Consider the following 19,015-nt stretch of genomic DNA (forward strand, 5'->3'; position numbering starts at 1 on the left):
ATAGTCCTGTTCCAAATTCAACATAGGTATACACAGAAACGTGAAAACTCATGAACCCAATCTCTTAACTGAAGGTTCTCTAATCTCTAAAGTGGAGCTTTAGGTAATTTTTTAGAGCTCCCTAAAGAGCCAGGTGACTTATCTGGCAAAACATGCTGGGACTTCCTTGTGATCTACCTGCGTGGCTTGTTTTCCTCTGCAAAGTGGGATGTGAGGAACCACGCAGCTCTGAATCACATCCCAACATAAAGTTACTAAACAACCAAACTACATACCTCCAGGGCCTGAAAAGCAGTCAAAAGCTACAGGATAAATATCCCTGTGTGAGAACAGTGGTGTGAAGATGTGGATAAATGATGTATAAAATGTTAATAAAACCTGATATGTAGTATTAGTCCTCTGAAACAGATTGAACATTTCAACTGTGTCAAGTTATGCAAGTTGAATTATTTGTTGCAGGTAAATTATAAATGTCAGATAAACACTAAAGGAGGTGGCTTCATTAACTATTGAAGATGTAGAGGGTTTTTTGGAAGTTGGGGGGGAAGGGACAGTACAAAGGTAGAGAATATCAATGTTTTCCTAAGTAAAACAATTTCAAAACGTTTTGAATAACTTATGAACTGAATTTGTGCTGCAAATATTTGTTATTAAATCATGAAGAACTTCTCAATTTAGTTCATCACACATTTTACTATCAACCTATTGAAGCATTTAAGATTAAGGATATTGTCTTTTTTTTCACTATCATTACATTTAGATTTTCTAATAAGATTTTGTAAATATTTTAAAAATATTTTTTTTAAAAAAATTTAAAGTATTTTGTAAAATATTTTCTAAAATGTTTTTCTAAAAATAATTTTCTAAAAAAACTCTTTAAATCTTTTTAAGTTCCACTAGTAAAATCCCACAACTATTAGGTTGACTATATAAATTGTAAAAAAAAAAAAAAAAAATTAAAAAATATATTTTATTATTTGTAATTATTAATTTTGTATTCTAATGAATCACCTAGCTACAGAATGGTTGAGGATGAAAGGGACCTCTGGAGGTCACCTTGTCTAACCCCTCTGCTGAGAGGTTGCCCAGGACCATGTCCAGATGGCTTTTGAGTACGTCCAAGGAGGAAGACTCCACAAGCTCTCTGAGCAACCTGTGCCAGTGCTTAGTCACACTAACAGTAAAAAAAAAAGTGTACCCTTATGTACAAAGCTTTTCCCTATTTTTAAGGCTTTTTCCTTATGCACTCAGATTATCAGGCATTCAGACTGAATGCCTACTTGTAATTTCTGTACACGAGGAACTGAATTTGTTCATAATCCCTTTTAAAACAACAAAACCTTTATGATATATATGCCTGTTCTCACCACAAACACAATAATTTTTTCAAGATAATACCTACTCGCCAGCAGGATTGTTTTTCCCTGCAGTCTGACATTTGGAGTTGCTGTTTGGACTACTGTCCAAGTCAGATAAATTCCCCTTTATTAGAGCAAGAGTGATTACTTTTTTTTTTTTTTTAATCTTTGCACTCATAAACTTGCATATATATTGCTTGATCAAAGTAAATATGACTCTGCTGATATTCATTATCTTCTTCTGTTTGTAATAAGTATTCTACTTGCATAACTTAATCTACGCACTTAATATATCAAAGTGTTTGACTGAAGCAGAAATTCTCCTTTACCATATCATTTACATGTTTTGAATATGTGTATCTGAGCCAGAACTGGTTTTAAAAATTGACTTTAGAGAAGTTTTGCATTCCTATTTTTTTTTACCAACACGCATCCATAATAACAAAATGTGAACTATACTAAACCACTTTTTGATCTAGACATATTGCCTAGGAAAAAAACCACAACCAAACACCATATTTTCTTTGCTTTTCAGAATAAATCTTTATATCATATTTTCATTTCTCTCTTTCCTTTTTATTTATATTTTTTCTAGCATTCATTTTCTTTCCCTTTAAGTTTTATCTTCTTTTCAAAATACGAACTCTATTTACAGGATGTGTCATTTGCTTTTGTTCTGTATTTATGCATATTTTTATATATTATTTTTGAAAAAATACATAAGGAATGAAAAATAGAAGAAAAGTGTCTCTACCTTTCATTTGTGTGTATATATATGTGTGTGTGTGTATGCGGACACAGGCATGCATGTGTGCGTGATCCCCAATATTAAACTTGAAATGTTTATGACAGCCTATTCCAAATATTATTTGAGAGTTATCAGAGGATTAGAAGCATTATTAAGGAACAGCAACATAGTATTATTTCCACATACAATCTAATATTAATGTCAGAGACCATCTAAATGTCAAAAATGGTGTTCACTATACCTCATGTCATGCCCTTCATTCTTCTCGCATTCTTCATGGTTTTGTTTTGGTTTGGTTTTTTTTTTTCTGTATGTGTGATTTCTCTCTCACATGGTTCATTCCATGTTTCCATTACTAGTCTCTCTCATTCCTTCTACATTTCCAAGTATTTCTCTTGTGGTATTTTTTGTATTTTGTTTACAGCTGACAAATGGAAGTAAACTGATGAGACAAAGTTTCTGATTTTGCAAAATACTTGGTGTGAACACCTGCGTGTTTACACAGTTACGTATTTACTTGACTGGGGCCTGATGCATTCTTTATTCTGATTGAAGAACATTCCCTAGCAGATGTACAAATTTATAATGAGATTTAAATTTTAATATTTTTTTAATCTGTTAGAAACTTTCTATATTTAACATACATAATATGCAATAATCAGTTAATAGGCAAATATTTTACTTGTTTGAGCAGAACTCAGTTATCAGTTCCTCCTCTTTATATGCTGAGATAGAATCACATGATATTGGATCATTTTCTCCAAACTGAGGACCAAGAGGAAATAGCTTTTATATTTTATAAAAATTATTGAGAAATGAAAGTAGTCAGATCTTGAAATATTAATAGACACTAACATTTATAGTTTTTGGCTATAATTCAGACTTTCTAGTGGAAGCACCTGGATTTAGAAGAAAGGGGAAAAGAAGGGGGTTTTTATCATCTTTGTTGGCCTGATCGTAGGGCTCCTCAGAGGTTGCTCTCATGACTACCATGCCAAGAAGAAATGAAGATGTTGATCAGATCTATGCTAGCTTCAGACAGCCCACGGAGATATTACAGCCCTGTTCCTTGTTTTACAGAACCACCACAGCAGTTTCCCTTCTAGCTACGAGAAGGGCAGGATTTGTTAGCTGAGAATTGGTTTGGGAGTCCTGGATTCATGACAAAGGTGTGGCAGGTGGGCAAAATTTGAATGGCATATAGTGCTCAAAGCTGGGAAACCCAGTATCTCAGGAAACATATGCATTATGCCATGGTTCGAAACTCCTAAATTCAGTGAGCGCTGTGCACATCTACCCCGTGCAGACAAGTCTTTGTTGATCAGTTAACTTCAATGCCATGCTGCTCTGACAGGCAGTTCCCCTGGTTGCTGCTCGGTCTGAAATACAGCGAGTACCGGGACAAGTCGCTGCCTTAAGCAGATGCTGGCAGTTGCTTTAAGAGAAAACCTCTCCTGGCTTGTTCTCTGCATTTCTGTTGATATATACATAACGTCTAGTTTGTGAAACTAGAACAGAGCTTAGCTCACTGTCTTTGAAAGATTTCTGGGCTTTCAAATCAAAACAGCTCCTGTTTACTTGTCAAATCAAGTCTGTATTTTTGGAGGCGGTGTTACTGAAAAAGTTATTTTCTGAACATTACTCCAATAAGCACAAACAAGACAAGGCTGGTGTGTGATTTATCCCTTGATCATGAAAGAAAAGCTAGAAGTGCTAGAGAATAATCTGTACCTTGTGGCGTAATCTTACTAGGGGCTGATAGGGCCTAAAGTCGTATCCTTCCTTGGCTGGCCACCCGTCTGCTCCCAGCAAAATGCATCCAAGAAGTAAAACAGCTGACCACCAGATAAACATCTTTACAGGTCTGTTCCTGTCAAAATAAAATGTAAAAGTTCAGTGACAGACTGCAATATTACTTTGGCGCAAGTCACATAATAAAGTTTACAATACTGATATTCCATTTCAGCGGTGCTGAAAAATTCAATGCTGTGTTTCTCAAATGAAGGAAAAAAAGATTATCTTCAATGACGCGTTCATGAACTTTTCTTTTAAATACAGTCTCCTATGATGCACTGTTCACAATGTAAAAGTGTAAAATATCGAGCACACGTCTATTATTATCTTTAACTTACCAGCGCTGAAGTAAGCAAAGCACTGTATTTTCTGCCAGTTCTGGAAGAATTTTTAAATTGCATTATTGAAATTATGTATAGTCTATAAGCTTTATTGTATATGTCAGCATTATAAGAATATTTGCAGTCTATTAAGTAAAGTCCCCAAATCTTGCCCCAGAATTCACTGCAATCAAGTGCAAAATTCAGGGTAAATTATGTGAAAAACTTTTCTTTGATTGGTTTCGGGTTTTGATTGTTTCAGAATCCCACAAGTCATGCTGCAGATGACCTGAACTGACAAAGCACTACCATGGCAAATGCACCAGCATTCTGTTACTTGTTAGAAACAAATCCAAAACAGCAAATGAGATCTTTAAGAACTGTTAGGTCATAGGACACTTCAGGAAACTACATAAGTACTTTTGTATTAGGACTAATGATATTTACTAAATGTTGTCTTCAGAACACTGTTGTTGGTACAGTTTTGTACATATGTATTGCATCATACTTGTCTAACACAGTTGTATGATTAGAAAGAAAAATATTGTCACACCAGAGGAGACTTTGAAATAATTCTTAACAGATATTTCATAACATTGCAACATAGTATCTTTTACTGTGAGTACAGAAGTGGTTCAATAGCTATTCTTTACTTGCATAAACAATGACACCCTGTTGAAATTTCTGTTAGAACACTAAAAATCACAGATTTCAAAAAAACCTGTGAAACTATTATGATGTAGTGAAAACTGAAAGAAATACTATTTAGATCCATTTTTTCTTCTTATGCAAAGCTTAAAATTGCAGACTACTTACACATATTTCACCTTCATAAATTGCAATGTTATATAAAGAAATGAGGAAGGGGAAGGACAAGGCCACTCTTAATAGTTGATGCAACCTTTTGTTTCACGGAAAGAGAAATTAGCAGAAGGATACTCAGCTATGTGCAATTTTAATATTAAACCAGAATGTTAAATTAATGTATTCAGACTTTGTATTTCAAAGGTACATTTTAATAATAAATACCAATACCTGTGTGGTAGATTGCACCCAATATGTGCATACAATTATGCACAATTATACATCTTGTCCACTTCATCTACACTCTGTTCATAAGTTTGTCATCCTGCAGTCACCTTAACAACCTAGCTTGTGCTGATTGCAGTGTTCTGCTATATTTTAAACCATGCTATCAAAAAATTACTTTCTATTTGAATGAACAAAAAATGTGATTTTTCCAGACAAAACTGGGTGGGTTTGATGATCCAGTCCTACATTATCCAGCTACCATGATATGTTAAGGTGTGACCCATTAGAAGTAAATTAGGATATTAGCTACTGATAGGGAAAGGGAGATACTCAATAATCTGGAAGAACGCACAGAACTGTTTCTAATGTTAAAGGCCTTCACAAACTTATATTCTGAAATTTATGAGAAAATCCTCACAAGAGATGCTGAAAAACTCATAGAGAACTTGTGTCAGAGTTGCTTTTGACTGGACAAAGACATTATAACTTCATAAAAATAAGATCAGAACTATGGAAGACCTAAAAAAATTTTATAGATATGTATGGCATGAAAGTTTTCTTATGTGGTTCCTATTGGACCGACAAACATGCATTTCATAAGTGGTTTTAGTACCTATTAGAGATATTAGATATTTATTATTGATATTCATCATCTGTGTTGAAACTACCAAGCTAAACAGACATCACAGCAAACTGATCCTCATCCCTTTGACACACGTGCAGGGCTTTGTGTTTAGTCTATATTACTTACTCCTGTAATATGGGACAGAGGTCAACAACTTCTATGCAGTCTGACTTATGCACAAGTGTTTGTTATTTGTTTCTCTTTTACCTTGTTTCTAATGCACTTACCCTGCTAACATAGAAATTTAACATAGAAATTTCTTATAAGAATAAAGGTATATGTGAATAAGTACGAAACGGTGTAAGTGTGCCCTAAGAGGCCAGAGTATATACAGAATATTAAAGTCTTGCCTAACATTTCCTTTTTTTATAGGAAGAAAATGTGAACAAATTGTGGATCCTGTGTCATTTGCAGTCATGTTCCCAACAATACTGTTACACAAACTGTAGTTTCGACTCCTATGATTCTTCATATAGCTGTAGTTCTCACAGTCACCTGATGGCAGGGACTACACAGAATTAATTCCTGTGGAGATATTAAAGGGACTCTAGCCTTACCTCTATTCACAGTCTTAGTAATGGGATTCTGCATAAGTTTGCTACACTTCTTTGGGGACTAGTCTACCAAACTTGGTAAAATCACTTAATGGAACAGTTGCTGTTTCATCTTCATTCCAGCTGACTTTTACCAGCCTACCTAATTTTCATACTTTTAACTCCAACTCAAGCTTGAGATTAATATACCACACTACGTTGACACCACCTTTCTTTTGTTCCACCAAAACCAATCTCATTCTGGGTCTCCCTATTAATCAAATTTAAGATTTTTTTTTTTCTCTTTTATCATTGCTTATTCCAAAAGTTTCCACTTCAAGTACCTTTTTTTGGTATTCCAACTTTTCTAATATACAGAGTAGAGGTATCTCTCCTAGGAGATCTCTTGCAGAATATATTAAGCAGTGAATTATTTGAAACAAGGACAACAAGCTCTATTACAGAGAGATATTTTACATAAATAACTTAAGGCTTGTTCTTTTACACCTGTTCATTAACTGGATATTAAAGTGATGGTAGAAAGTGATAGAGTGAAAAAGTTTTCTTGGGTTCCTCCCATACTTCCACCAAAACAGAACTGCTAATCAGATGTTCTAGTAGACCTTTACTATGGCGTTATTACAACAAATCCAGCTCACTGACTTGAAACGCTGGAAAAAGATTATTTCAGAACTCTAAGAATTCAAGTATGTCACAGAATGGCATTTTTCTTCACTGCCTCTGTGTTAGTTCTCAGTATCACTGTTATTAGAACAATAAGTCCATTACCAGGAAAAAAAAAAAATCAGAATCTTGACTTTTACTCTCAAAGAAAATACCCCTTTATTCATGTCTGTTGAAAAAAAGTTTTTGAAAATAGTTTACTGTTGACTTTCAATGTCAGAATCAGATTAGTTTAGCAGTTATGCATGCTAAAACTAGCTACGCACAGTTGAACCTTTGTCCTCTTCGTGCACGTGTGGAATATCTCTTCATACAATGAAAATTAGGTTGGAGAACACTCATTTCACAGAAGACAGTAAGGGCAGCCACATTCCACCACCCTCTCATCTAAACTGCATATTTTTTAGCCTCATGGGGTGTAAAAGAATAGAGTCCTTATAGCTTTGAAAATTATTTGACCCTGAAAGGCTTCTCCTTTGTACTTGTCCAAAAGACGAGAAAATTATTACATGCTCAGTTTCTGACTTCATTGCCTCTTACTTAGATGAACGCTTAAAATGTAAATTAAAGAAGTCAGCTTTTTTTGGACAGATGCCACCTAAAATCCCAAAAGTAAGTTGTCTGCAGTTGTTATTTGCCTTTTCAGAAATAACAAATCCATTTTTTTTTCAAAGTATCATAAATTTTCTATTGAATTTAATGTAAAACTTAAGCAGGTATTTATTTAAAAACTACTACAAAAACCACAGTTCTCCTTTAAACAATGTTTTATTAAGTCCTTATTTTAAGAAAAATTATGATCTGTCGTTAAAGACTTACATTCTTAAAGAGTTGAATTAAAGAGCTGGAATAACAATGAGTTTTCAAAGCTTCAATATAACTCCAGATTTTTTTGCTGTATATAGGTGAACAGAAAGAAATAGCTATCAACTCCATATATTCATGATACCTAAAATAACTTGCTGCTTATTTCTATTTGGAAATATTTGGAATTTTTTGTACATTTCTTCTAATGGTTATATTATCAAACAATTAGAAACTGTGTTTTTAAAGGATGCTTATAAAATGTAGTTTGGGGCAAAGTGACATATTTCTGAACTCAAATTTGCATTACTGATCTAGATCTTGTTTACTCCTTGATTATAATCTGTCAGAATTTGATGTTCCAGTGTTTGGATAACATTCTTCTGTCTTTTTTTATTATATGACTACCTTTTTTTTCCACTTTTTTTTTTTGTTTGTTTGTTTGTTTCCAGTCATGGTGGACATACTGAGTTTTACCCTGTCAGAAACATTTTCTGTTAAATTTGAATATATAAATATATATAATTCAAATATATGAGTGACTACATTTACTTAGCGTGCTTTTATTAAGTGCACAGGATATTATATAAAATAATATATCTTTTGCAAGAACTGGAGATAAGTGGGCTTAAGGAATTTCAGGGTCAAACAAATGGTTTTGATTATAAGATTTAACTATGTGTCATAGGAAAATGCTGAAAGTTAAAGATTTTAAGCATTATTAATACAGATTTTAATAAATATTTTCAATTATGAGAGTTCAACAAATATAGCTCATTATAGACCTCCTGAGTACATGCAGCTTAATCTTTTGTATTTTCCTGCTGGCACTGTTTGGAAAAGTTCTACTTTAACCTCCCATATATATAGATATATATTCCTGAGAACTTCGGAAGGCGTGGGGGGGATGGTGTAGGCACCTTAATCAAAGATGAATAAGGAATTAATCTCAACTTTCTGTCTCTCAGGGGACTTGCCACAGACAAACTTAGTACCTGAATTAATCAGCTGCACAGCCAGAGAAGATGGAGGAGAGGTCAGCTTTGAAAGAAACATTCCAAGAAATAAGCAAGTGTTATTGAATTATATTTTCCAATTTCAGCGAAATGCTATTGAATAGCTATTTTTCTTCTTGGGTTGGTCACATCACTGAGGCATCACCCAGAAAGCAGTGTAGTGAATTTCCTTGTGCTGTGAAAGTGGTGAAATCAGATTGTCAGGCAGACACATGCCTGAGCTTTATGGTTTTTTCCAATGATGTGCTTGTTCATGCAACATACTTCAGTAAATACAAGCTCCACATGTTAAAATACAGATTTTCTATACCTGTAAGGATTTCAAGGTAAGACAAAATAATAACTTACATGTCGACTAGTCTGCCATTTTCTAGAGATCTCGATTGAGTATCACCTGATATCTTTGCATCTCCTGAAATTATTGAATTATTAAGTTATTTCTAAGGCCTTACAAAAATAAGATGTAGTTCCACCCCATATTTTAACCACTCTAATGCCTAGAAGTTCTTTATCCTGTGTGTTTATTTTAATTTTCACCTATTTCACCAGGGGCTGTCATTAAGCGGCTATTAATCAAACTGTACCTAATATTTCAAAAAAAACTTGCTCCAATTCTTTATTTGCATTAAGCAGTGATTTGATACTGTAAAGAGAGGCAAGCACTGTTTAATAACTACTCATCATTGAATTGGTGGCCAATGGTAGATGCTTAAAGGACAAGTAAAGAAACATGGAGAGAGCGGACAGGTTAGTATATTCCCCTGAGTCCATTTACTGCCTGAGCTAGAAACTGCAGCTTGCCACTTTGTCTAATATCCACTGATGGACCTTAGCTCCTTAAGTTTGTCTGCTTCCTTTTTTAATGTATGGATATTTTTATTTCAATCATATTATGTAGGTATGAAGAGTGTTGGTTCTTTATATTCATATAACGATGTTTGGAAATCTGATGAGTTTAATTAATTTATTTTGTTTACTCTCTCTTCAAACAGAGACCAATTTGTACCTCTGGGTTTTCCTGTTTCTTTCTCTGTACATTCCTCATTGTATTATAATTTTTTAAAGAAATTTAGCTAGAGACTAACACAATACTCAAGACAGAGATGCACCAAGCACTTAGCAGGATATTTTCCTTCGATATTCCTTTCCCGATAATTCTTATGCTCTAAAATATTTTAATATATGTATAATTTATAATACAAATTATCATAAACTTTCTTTTATTGTTATATACATTTATATTTATGTAACAATTAATTTATATGAAATAATATGTAATTTATAGGTTAAAATACATAGAGGACTAAAAATTATTTCAGCACATCTTTTAGTATATATATGATCTGTCTACCACTAAACACCGCCCTGACATTCTCGGACAACTAGTAACAATAACTCCCATATCTTATGTCCTATGAATGCAAACAGCTAATTACAGCTACTCGTTGCATGTAAATAATTAGGGTGCTGGTTTGTTGTTTTGGTTTTTGTTTTTTGGGTTTTTTTCCTCATGTGCATTAATTCTCTTGTTAACAATGATTTTCACCTGCTATTTTACCATTAAACTGATCTATATTTGTGTTTTTTTCTCTGTCAGCCTTAGATTTGCCTTAAAAGCTGAGGAGGCATACAGCGAAGGATGTGGAACAGATAATGGTTATTCCTTATTTCTCACTGTACAGTAAGTTCTTCAGTATCAAATTTAGATTTTCCTTTCTAATTCTCAGAAAGCTCTGTCACTTTACTTTTTAGCCCATTTCCAGAGCATTCAAGAGTCTGATGCACACTGTGGTTTTCTTGCTATTGACTTCTCTCCATTTCAGTTACTTCTGAAACTTTTTGATAACTTATCATCCATAAGAGGATTCCTTTATTCTGTGACAAGTTTGTTCCCTAAAAACTCTTGGGAGAGGACCACTGCTCAAAGAGCTGTACCTTCTGAACTGGCAGCTGGATGGCAGTTGAAATACCTTAGGGCATACCACTTGCCTCATTTAGGTAAGGAAATTGAGACCATAACATCATTCCTCAAGCAAGTAACCTGTTCTGCACCGTATAATTTCTAGCTCGTGTTACTGTTCTATCATCTTCTTTTCATTAAATTTCAAAAATAGTTATTATATTGAAAACTTCTTTATAACAATATTTACTCGTGTATTTGGTTTGCAGCCATTCATATAGAAACACTTGGTTATGATTGAGTTGTCTTATGAGGGTATATATGCTCTTCAAGCTGACCCTTATCATTGGGATGGGGGAAAAATACTCTGTTCAAATCAGAATTGCAAAGAAGAAAGATTTGATCACAGTTTTCTACTGAAACTTATGAAACAAGAGTATGAAATATTTTATTTCATTAAAGAAAATTCTACTTGGTAAAATTCTACTGGGTACACACTCTTGAATAAAAATGCAGTCATTGAATACATTTGGTATGATGCAATCAAACGCAATTTAATCTACTCAGCAGAGCAACTGCGGCTTATCTTCTAGCCTTGAAACTTTCAGATGGTCTCAGAAGTGGTTTATGCTGCAAGATGCTCAGATATAGTTAAATCACTATTTTACTTACTAAAAAAAAAAAGGGGGAAAAGACCATAAAATTATATATTACCTCTTTACTTAGCTTAGTATTGTATTGATTTTACATCATTAGACTGTCTGTGTTTCCGAATCTGGTAGTTGATGCTGAATAATCTTCGCTATTTCTATTGCACTCAAACCATCAGATAGTATTAATAACAGGGATAGGATTCAAACACACATCTGAAGACCGAGGCAGACAGTCTGACATAAACTGAATATCCAACCTCTTTGAACTTTAGCTATCACTAGTAAATTCAATGTATTTTTTTTCTGTAAGCAGAGGTACCTTAGACTGATACATATCAGGACTTTTACATTATACTTCAATATATGACAATGTTACACTCAGTAAGAAATGGATAACTTCTCTGAAAATAACTGATTAATTTATTCAGCTCCTAAGCCACCAGCAACGACAAATCTTGGGGGTGGGGGGAAATATTGCTTATCTATTTTTATTTCCATAGAAGAATGTATAAAAAGTAGTATACCAATTAATTCAAATATTTTTCAGTGATTTTTTTTCAAAGCAAAGCAACCTACATGAAAAGTTCACAGAATTGCCACAGTTATCCCTGTTGATGAGCTAGTCAGACCTGAGTTTGCATTTTCTCAAGAATTTAAAGGAATTGTCTCAATGCAAATCTTTATCTCCCTTTTCCCTCCTGCTAATGTTTTTCACCCTCGCAAGTTCAATATTTTGTGGAAAACAAACTAAATCACAGTTCTGATACCTTCCTTCCAAATATCTAATCATGATTAATTATTCTAGAATACCATGGTGAGCACTTCCTCTCAAAGTTTATTATGCTTTCTAAATCTTCTAAGCAGTTCGTTGGTAATGTAAATTTTGTTCTCTGCCTGAATCTTAGTTTAAATTCTTGGACTAGGAGAGATGTTGCTATTATGAGAGTTTAGCAAATATCTACTAAGCACTATTTTACCTTTCCCCATGCTGTGATCTTCACAGAGAAGATTGAAAAAATATGATATTATACACAACCAGTTCTAAATGTGATAATACATATATACATGCAGTGTATTAAAAAAACTAATTAATGAAAGCTGTCGTAGTCAGAGTTTACATGAAGACTGAAAATATATATTTGTTTTTTTTTTAAATAGGGCATTCTTGTAATTAGGTGTGTGTGTATATATATATTTAAAATTAAGAAATTTTCCACTTTCAAAGAACTTCTTCAGCTATTATGCTCTTGTTCTGTGTTACTAAATGGTGACTAGCCAGGATATTTGGCACTAAGAACAAAGACATAATTCATTTGAAACTACAATCATTCCACCCCAATAAACTGATTTAATCAACTTAATGCACCTACAAAGTATAATAAATGAAATTTTAAATACTGGCTAGATCACTGTGTTCCTCCTACCTTTAAGGCAGAAGACACATCAGATATTAATCTGACATTATTTAAAAGGTCATTTTCAACATATGAAGGAGTAGTACTGTATACCCTCGGGACATGTCAGTTTTGTCTTTTACATACTATTAATCTGAAAAAAATAGAATAAAATTGTCTATTTTGTGTGGATCAGAAAAAGAGTATAAGTTCTGTCACCATATTCAGTATTATTAATAGGTTTATAATACAGTTACAGTAATAAATATAAACCATGCTTCATTGCCTGTGACTTTGAGGACTTCACTGTATACGCTGATGGATGCAAATGCCTGTCAGGAAAGAATACATCTCTACCCTTTCTTAAAATGTTTTTACCTAGCATTATGGTTTCCAGGCAGAAAAGCACCTGCAAACAAGATATTTTTTGTATAAAAAGAGATTATTACATTGCATGAACTTTGAACAAGCAGAAGTTTTAGCCCAAAGTACGTCTTCTCCCATTAGCCTGCTTCTCCTGTACCACAGATGAGTGCCTCCACATCTTTCCACGCAGTCTGCATCCTCAAACACCTCACAACAAACATCTCCAAGCTATGACACCAACAATGGGGTTCTCACAAAGTATTCACAGTATCAGGTTCTCTCTATGAATGCAGCCATAATCCATACCTAGCAAAGTCTGTCCTCTTTAAAATGCTCTGTGGAAAGCAGATCACAGCGTCGCGATGGCAGCGCTCTCCCCCAGGACTTGCTGCCAGCTTTCACGCACAGCACATCTCACGCTGTCACTCTCCAGTTCTCCTCCAGAAGCAGCAGCCATACTCTGAACTGGACTTGTTAAGTCACCTTAACTACATATAGCAGGCTTGGGGCTTGCAACAGCGAAACGCAGTGCTGCCACAGTAGCCAACAGCTCGGACATCTGTGTACCAATCTGTTCTGTCTCTCGGCAGCTACTTTATGCGGCTGCAGCCACTGACTACACAGGCACATGCTCTTCATCCTTCACCCACTGAAAGAGGCTGGCACAGTCATTTCAGAACAGCCAGCGATGCTGCTGACAGCTCATATGCTGGAACACACAAGCAGAGAAGTACATTTTTGTAAAATCTCACGAAAAGCACTCACCATGCCAGATGAATCCTGCCTTCTGCTGACTCCTGTCCGTCTCTCCCTCACTCCTTTCCTGATTTAAATTGCAAAACTATCACGCTGCACGAGCGGAAGGTGGAGAGCAGACCCTTGCACGCCTGGTCCTGCACTACCAAACTTGGTCTTTGCATAGACATTACACACACGTCAGGCGCCTCTGAGATGTAACCCCCAGGGCACATCAGTGGTGAGCAGCCAGCACCGGGGCAGGTTTTCCTTGCCTTTTGCTGTTTTTCTCTCTCTGCTTTCACACCACTTGCACTGCCAGGTGACAGCGGGTAACAACAGGCAGCCTGGCAGTGAGATGAATCTGCCCAGGGTTTTTCTAGAAAAGCTTCTTTGGAATTGGGCCTGAAGGGTTACAGGTGGATCTCGTGAGCCCTGACACAAGTGGTGTGAGTGTGGCAGGAGCATTTCTGAAAGTCCAGAACACCTGGAACACAGATGCAATGGGGACACTTATTGGGTGAAATCTTTGCTGCCAACTTCATGCTTTGATTTAATCTTATCATTTTAAGTATATTTATTCAAAGGATGACACCAGATGTCTTAGTATTAGTGACCCAGGTTTCAATGAATTATAATGAAATGAGAAATAGCAATTTTAAACCTTTCTTACGGTGTTCTTCACGTGCTCTCACAACTGCAATCTCACAATGTCTTTAATATTACAGAAAGCAGAATAAAATGAGTGTACTATATTTCACATATCTCAGAGGAGCTCTTTTTAATACAACTGAGTTGTGCGTGTTGATCTAATTTTTTCCTAAGACTTCAGTAACAACCTCAGGAAAATTGATGTATTTACCAGCACTGATACAAGTGCTAGTTTATGGGAGTTACACTGTCAGCAAGACACTCTCTTTCTTCCCTCATTAAGAAAGCTTGTTACAGCTGGTTCCTCGATATCCTAGAGGATTAATGTTTATCATCATGGCAGTATCTGAACCAATGGGAATTCAACTGCTTTATGTTATGAAATCAGAAATATAAAATCTGCCAGCTTAGAACTCGGGCAAATATTTTGGTACTGTTAATATTTTACAAAATTTGTAAATTAACACCTAACATACCACTGCATAACTGTGTGCTCTGTGCATGCTAGAAAAGACAAATATTTTGTTTTCCAAGTTTTTTATGTAGTTTTTTAAATAAAATACTGCAAACATTAATTAAAGGTAAAAAGAAACATCAGCTGTTGACACTTCCATAGTAAATCATTAAGTGTATTTTTGAGCAAATATGTCATCCTAGAGAGGGCAAAATGGCCACTCAAGATACAACTATTTCTTTAAACAGGTAAGCTGCTAAATTAAAGACTTAAATTCCTCCATATATGCTATGATATGCTAATCTACCACCCTTACTTCTCTCTACCTTTTGTTACTCAAGGAAATTTTGGGGTTTGGTAAAATGTTACCAACAAAAACATTGAAGCCTTGGTGTTATTGAACTCCTTGAATGAGCACTAAACCAGGATATGCCTACCATTAATTCACACTACTATGATACTTTAGAAAACCTCTTTCTAGTAAGTATTCAGTTAATATTATAATTTTATCCCTTTATGTCTATGAAACTTGCTCTGTTGAAGTGCTCTAGCCAATAGAGACAGGTCCCATCTTTGTTACTCAGTGAACAGGATTTTTCAATAACAGCTGGTTTAAAGTCAAACCACCTGGAGATTGTGACTTAAGACCACCATGAAAGTGGCAAAGATTGGAACAGGCAGGTTTGGCTTTTTTACCTCTAATGGGGTTTGAAGTAATAAAAAAAAATAAAAAGGACTGAAGAAGGAAACCAGGTGCTAAAAACCCCAAACATGCAAAGAGAGAAGGTAAGTAGCTTGGGGCAGGAGAAGCAGTGTTTCAGCAGCCTTTGTAGCATGGGAAGGTAGCTAGAGGACACATCAGAGACACATGTGACATAGGAAAGTCTATGACATGCAAGGAACCATGAGCTCCCTGCCTCCTTAAAACATGGATGAACAATTAGCAGGACATGGAAAGGAGTCTACACAACAGTATAAACACTGATAGGAAATATCAAATCATCAAACTGGAGAGAATAGAGGTGCACATGGATTTTGGTATCACTGGATTGAACCATAGTTCCATCAGTAACCAATAGGACTGATGAATGTTGCAGCTATTTAAATAAACAAGGACTTTTTGTAGCTGAGGGCAGTCTATCCTTATCAGGATTGAACCAAAAATACATTTGTCCTCTAGCGTTCTCCCCTAGTGCCTGCATTAATATAATTAAGTCAACTACAGATGAAGTCCTGACCTAATTGAAAACATAAAAACAACTCTAAAATCCACATTTAGCATGTTTGGTCCAGAATTTTACCCTATTTATAGGACTTAGTGACAATGAAGATTCACAAGGATGGAAACAAAACACTAAAATAACTCCATTAACTAAAACGAATGAAATCCAAAGTTCCTTGTGGTTATATTTAAAAAAAAAAAAAAGTCTGTGCCTAATCACACAGATCCACAGAAATGTACAAATAGATGCAAGGGTTCTGTACTTGAATAGCTAAAATAGTTACAGGCATTTTCTCTTTTTTAATTTATCTGCTGTGGAGTTTTTTGCCTCTCTTTTCCTGCTTTGCAGTGACTAGTCTCTCTTCTTTACTGCCTCAAAGGTCAACTTTCTTCACGCGCCTGAATTCAGCATAGTCAGAAAGAAATACAGAAAATTGCACTTTTCTGTCATTCATAAAGCTGGCTTGGCTTGCTAGTGCAATGTGTTGCTTTCAAGAGCTTTCTTAGATCCATCAACTGGGGAAGCATCCACAATCTGTCAGCTTAGCTGCATTCTTTGGGAATACTATGGGAACAAGTTTGAAGATATGTCTTTGACCCCAGTTTGAATTGAAACTCCAATGTCTGCTAGACTTGCTGCTTCACTTGGACATTAAAGTCCATGCGAATAAAAGAAGGATCTTCTCTCCTTATATAAAATGAAATTAATAGACTGAGTAGAGTATGAAGCAAACATATACAGTTCTGAGATTTATAGAGCAAAAAAACCCCATTCTGCACTGTCATACATGATGAAAAAAGATTTTTGACAGTGACAGCTGACTTGGTCTTTTATATTCTACTACTTAAAGTAAATTTAGTGCATCATCATAGATCACATTAATTTTTCATTGAACAATGGCAGCTTTCTTTAATTTTTGTGTAGATATTCCTAACAAAATAGTGCATTTCTCTTATTGTATGTTCACAATACCATTCATTAGGATCAGAACCTTCATTTCCTGATATATTTTAAGTGCCTCATACTATTTTACAGAGTTTTACTGAGTATGGTTTTATACTGCTCTATCTACTAGTCAAAAGCCTTCCAAATAGATGCTTGAAGGAAATCTACAGTGTCCTGATGAGTTGTAGCTAAAATGGGTTATAAAATAAGATTTTCAATAATTCATTAGCTAAAAAAATTGTCATTTCTAAGAATGGAATGGGTATAATACAAAACAAAGTAAGGAGCAGCCAAATACATGGTACTGAAACAGTCAGTATGTGAAATGAATGAATTTTGTCTCTCCACCACCACCACTGTATGATATATTAAGAAGAAATTGTTGTGTTCATTTCAGAAAAAAAGTGTTAAAAATTTTGTGTATATATTTGTTTTGGAAAGGCAAAAATCAAGCAAAACATCTTCAGTTCTATTTAAACAACAGAAACACAGAGAAAAGTTAATGTAAAATTGACTAGTACTAAGTTTTGACCATGTGTGGTGCCAGGAAACACCAAGAAGAGCCTCTTAACATATTTTTTTTTTTTTTTTCAACAAAAAAATTAAAGCTCTGATGGCTTAGGTATGGCCATCACCAGACACTCCATATCACATTTGGTATGAACTGTGTATAGGCAAGAGCATCTCATCTCTCTTCTCACACAAAGTTATCACTCTGAAACTGCAACCTTGAGAGTAATCATCCCACCTCCCCGAGACCTTTGTGCTCCCTTCTTCATCCCACCCTGACACTGTTCCCAATTTCAATTACATAGACTCTGGAATTATCTAGGACACCTTTGCGAAGCGCAAGAGCCTATGACAAGGAGCCAGGAGATGTTGAACATCACATCATGTTCCTACTGCTCAGCCACAAATGCTGATCAGATAATTGATGGCAAATGTCCAAGTACCCCAGCTACAAACAGGCTCTTTATTGATGAATCAGTTACCGTCGGCATGAATGCATCCTCAGTGCTGACTCAGGTAAGTATCCCTACACAATTAGAATTGAAAGCTCTTCTTGCCTCTGTCTGTATTTTGAAGGTCTGGGAATATGACTACCCTTCAGCAATTTCAATTTTTTCTTGTTTTCCATATGAGATTTTCTGCAAACCATCACTAATTAATCAAAACAGAAAAGGAATTTTTTGAAAGTTATTTTGCAGGAAACTATCTGCAGAATAAAGGTTTTCACCTTGTTCAGCAACACACGATGCGATGTGAGAACAATAACATTTATACTCTTGCAGCTCTTATGTGACTACTAAGCAGAGAAAAGAGCCTCTATGGAGGCTATGCAGATGAAAGTAAGTCTCCTTTTTGTCTTTAATTAATCACTTCCATAGTAATAAGTTTCATATAATCACTCTCATATTTTCAAAATCTCTCATTTTGGCCCATTGTGGAAAAGCAGGATTACCCTGCCTACAGATGGAGTGAAAAGTCCACTTTTCTTTCTCATCTTCAACATTTTAAGCATACAATTGTATAAATGAGATAATTTGTATATTCAATGGAGAGAGGATAACAATTTCTATCCTCCAGAGCAAGGCAGCATACAGATCATCTTGAATCACAGCTGATGCCAAACCCAGGTCAAGCTTTCCCTCTTTGCCTCCTCCAAAAACAACGCCTGGGACTGAGCTACTCCTCCTGTAGCAATAGAAATTTCCAGATGGAAGAGAGAGTGCCAAAGAAGGATAAAGGCAGTGAGTGCAGGGGACCATAGTGAAGAATC

The 19,015-nt window shown here is 35.2% G+C and overlaps 1 protein-coding gene across 2 annotated transcripts in view; it reads right to left on the reverse strand.

Moving 5' to 3' along the window:
- Nucleotides 1-19,015, reverse strand: part of FSTL5 (follistatin like 5) — a 317,677-nt gene that overhangs the window by 285,569 nt on the left and 13,093 nt on the right. For both annotated transcript variants that reach the window (XM_075751811.1, XM_075751810.1), the window contains exon 2: nucleotides 3,838-3,976. In XM_075751811.1, coding sequence (XP_075607926.1) covers nucleotides 3,838-3,960 — 123 coding nt within the window. In that variant the 5' untranslated portion in view covers nucleotides 3,961-3,976. The remainder of the gene's footprint in view (nucleotides 1-3,837; nucleotides 3,977-19,015) is intronic.

This window comes from Balearica regulorum, chromosome 4, assembly GCF_011004875.1.
Source record: "Balearica regulorum gibbericeps isolate bBalReg1 chromosome 4, bBalReg1.pri, whole genome shotgun sequence".
Lineage (NCBI taxonomy): Eukaryota > Metazoa > Chordata > Aves > Gruiformes > Gruidae > Balearica > Balearica regulorum.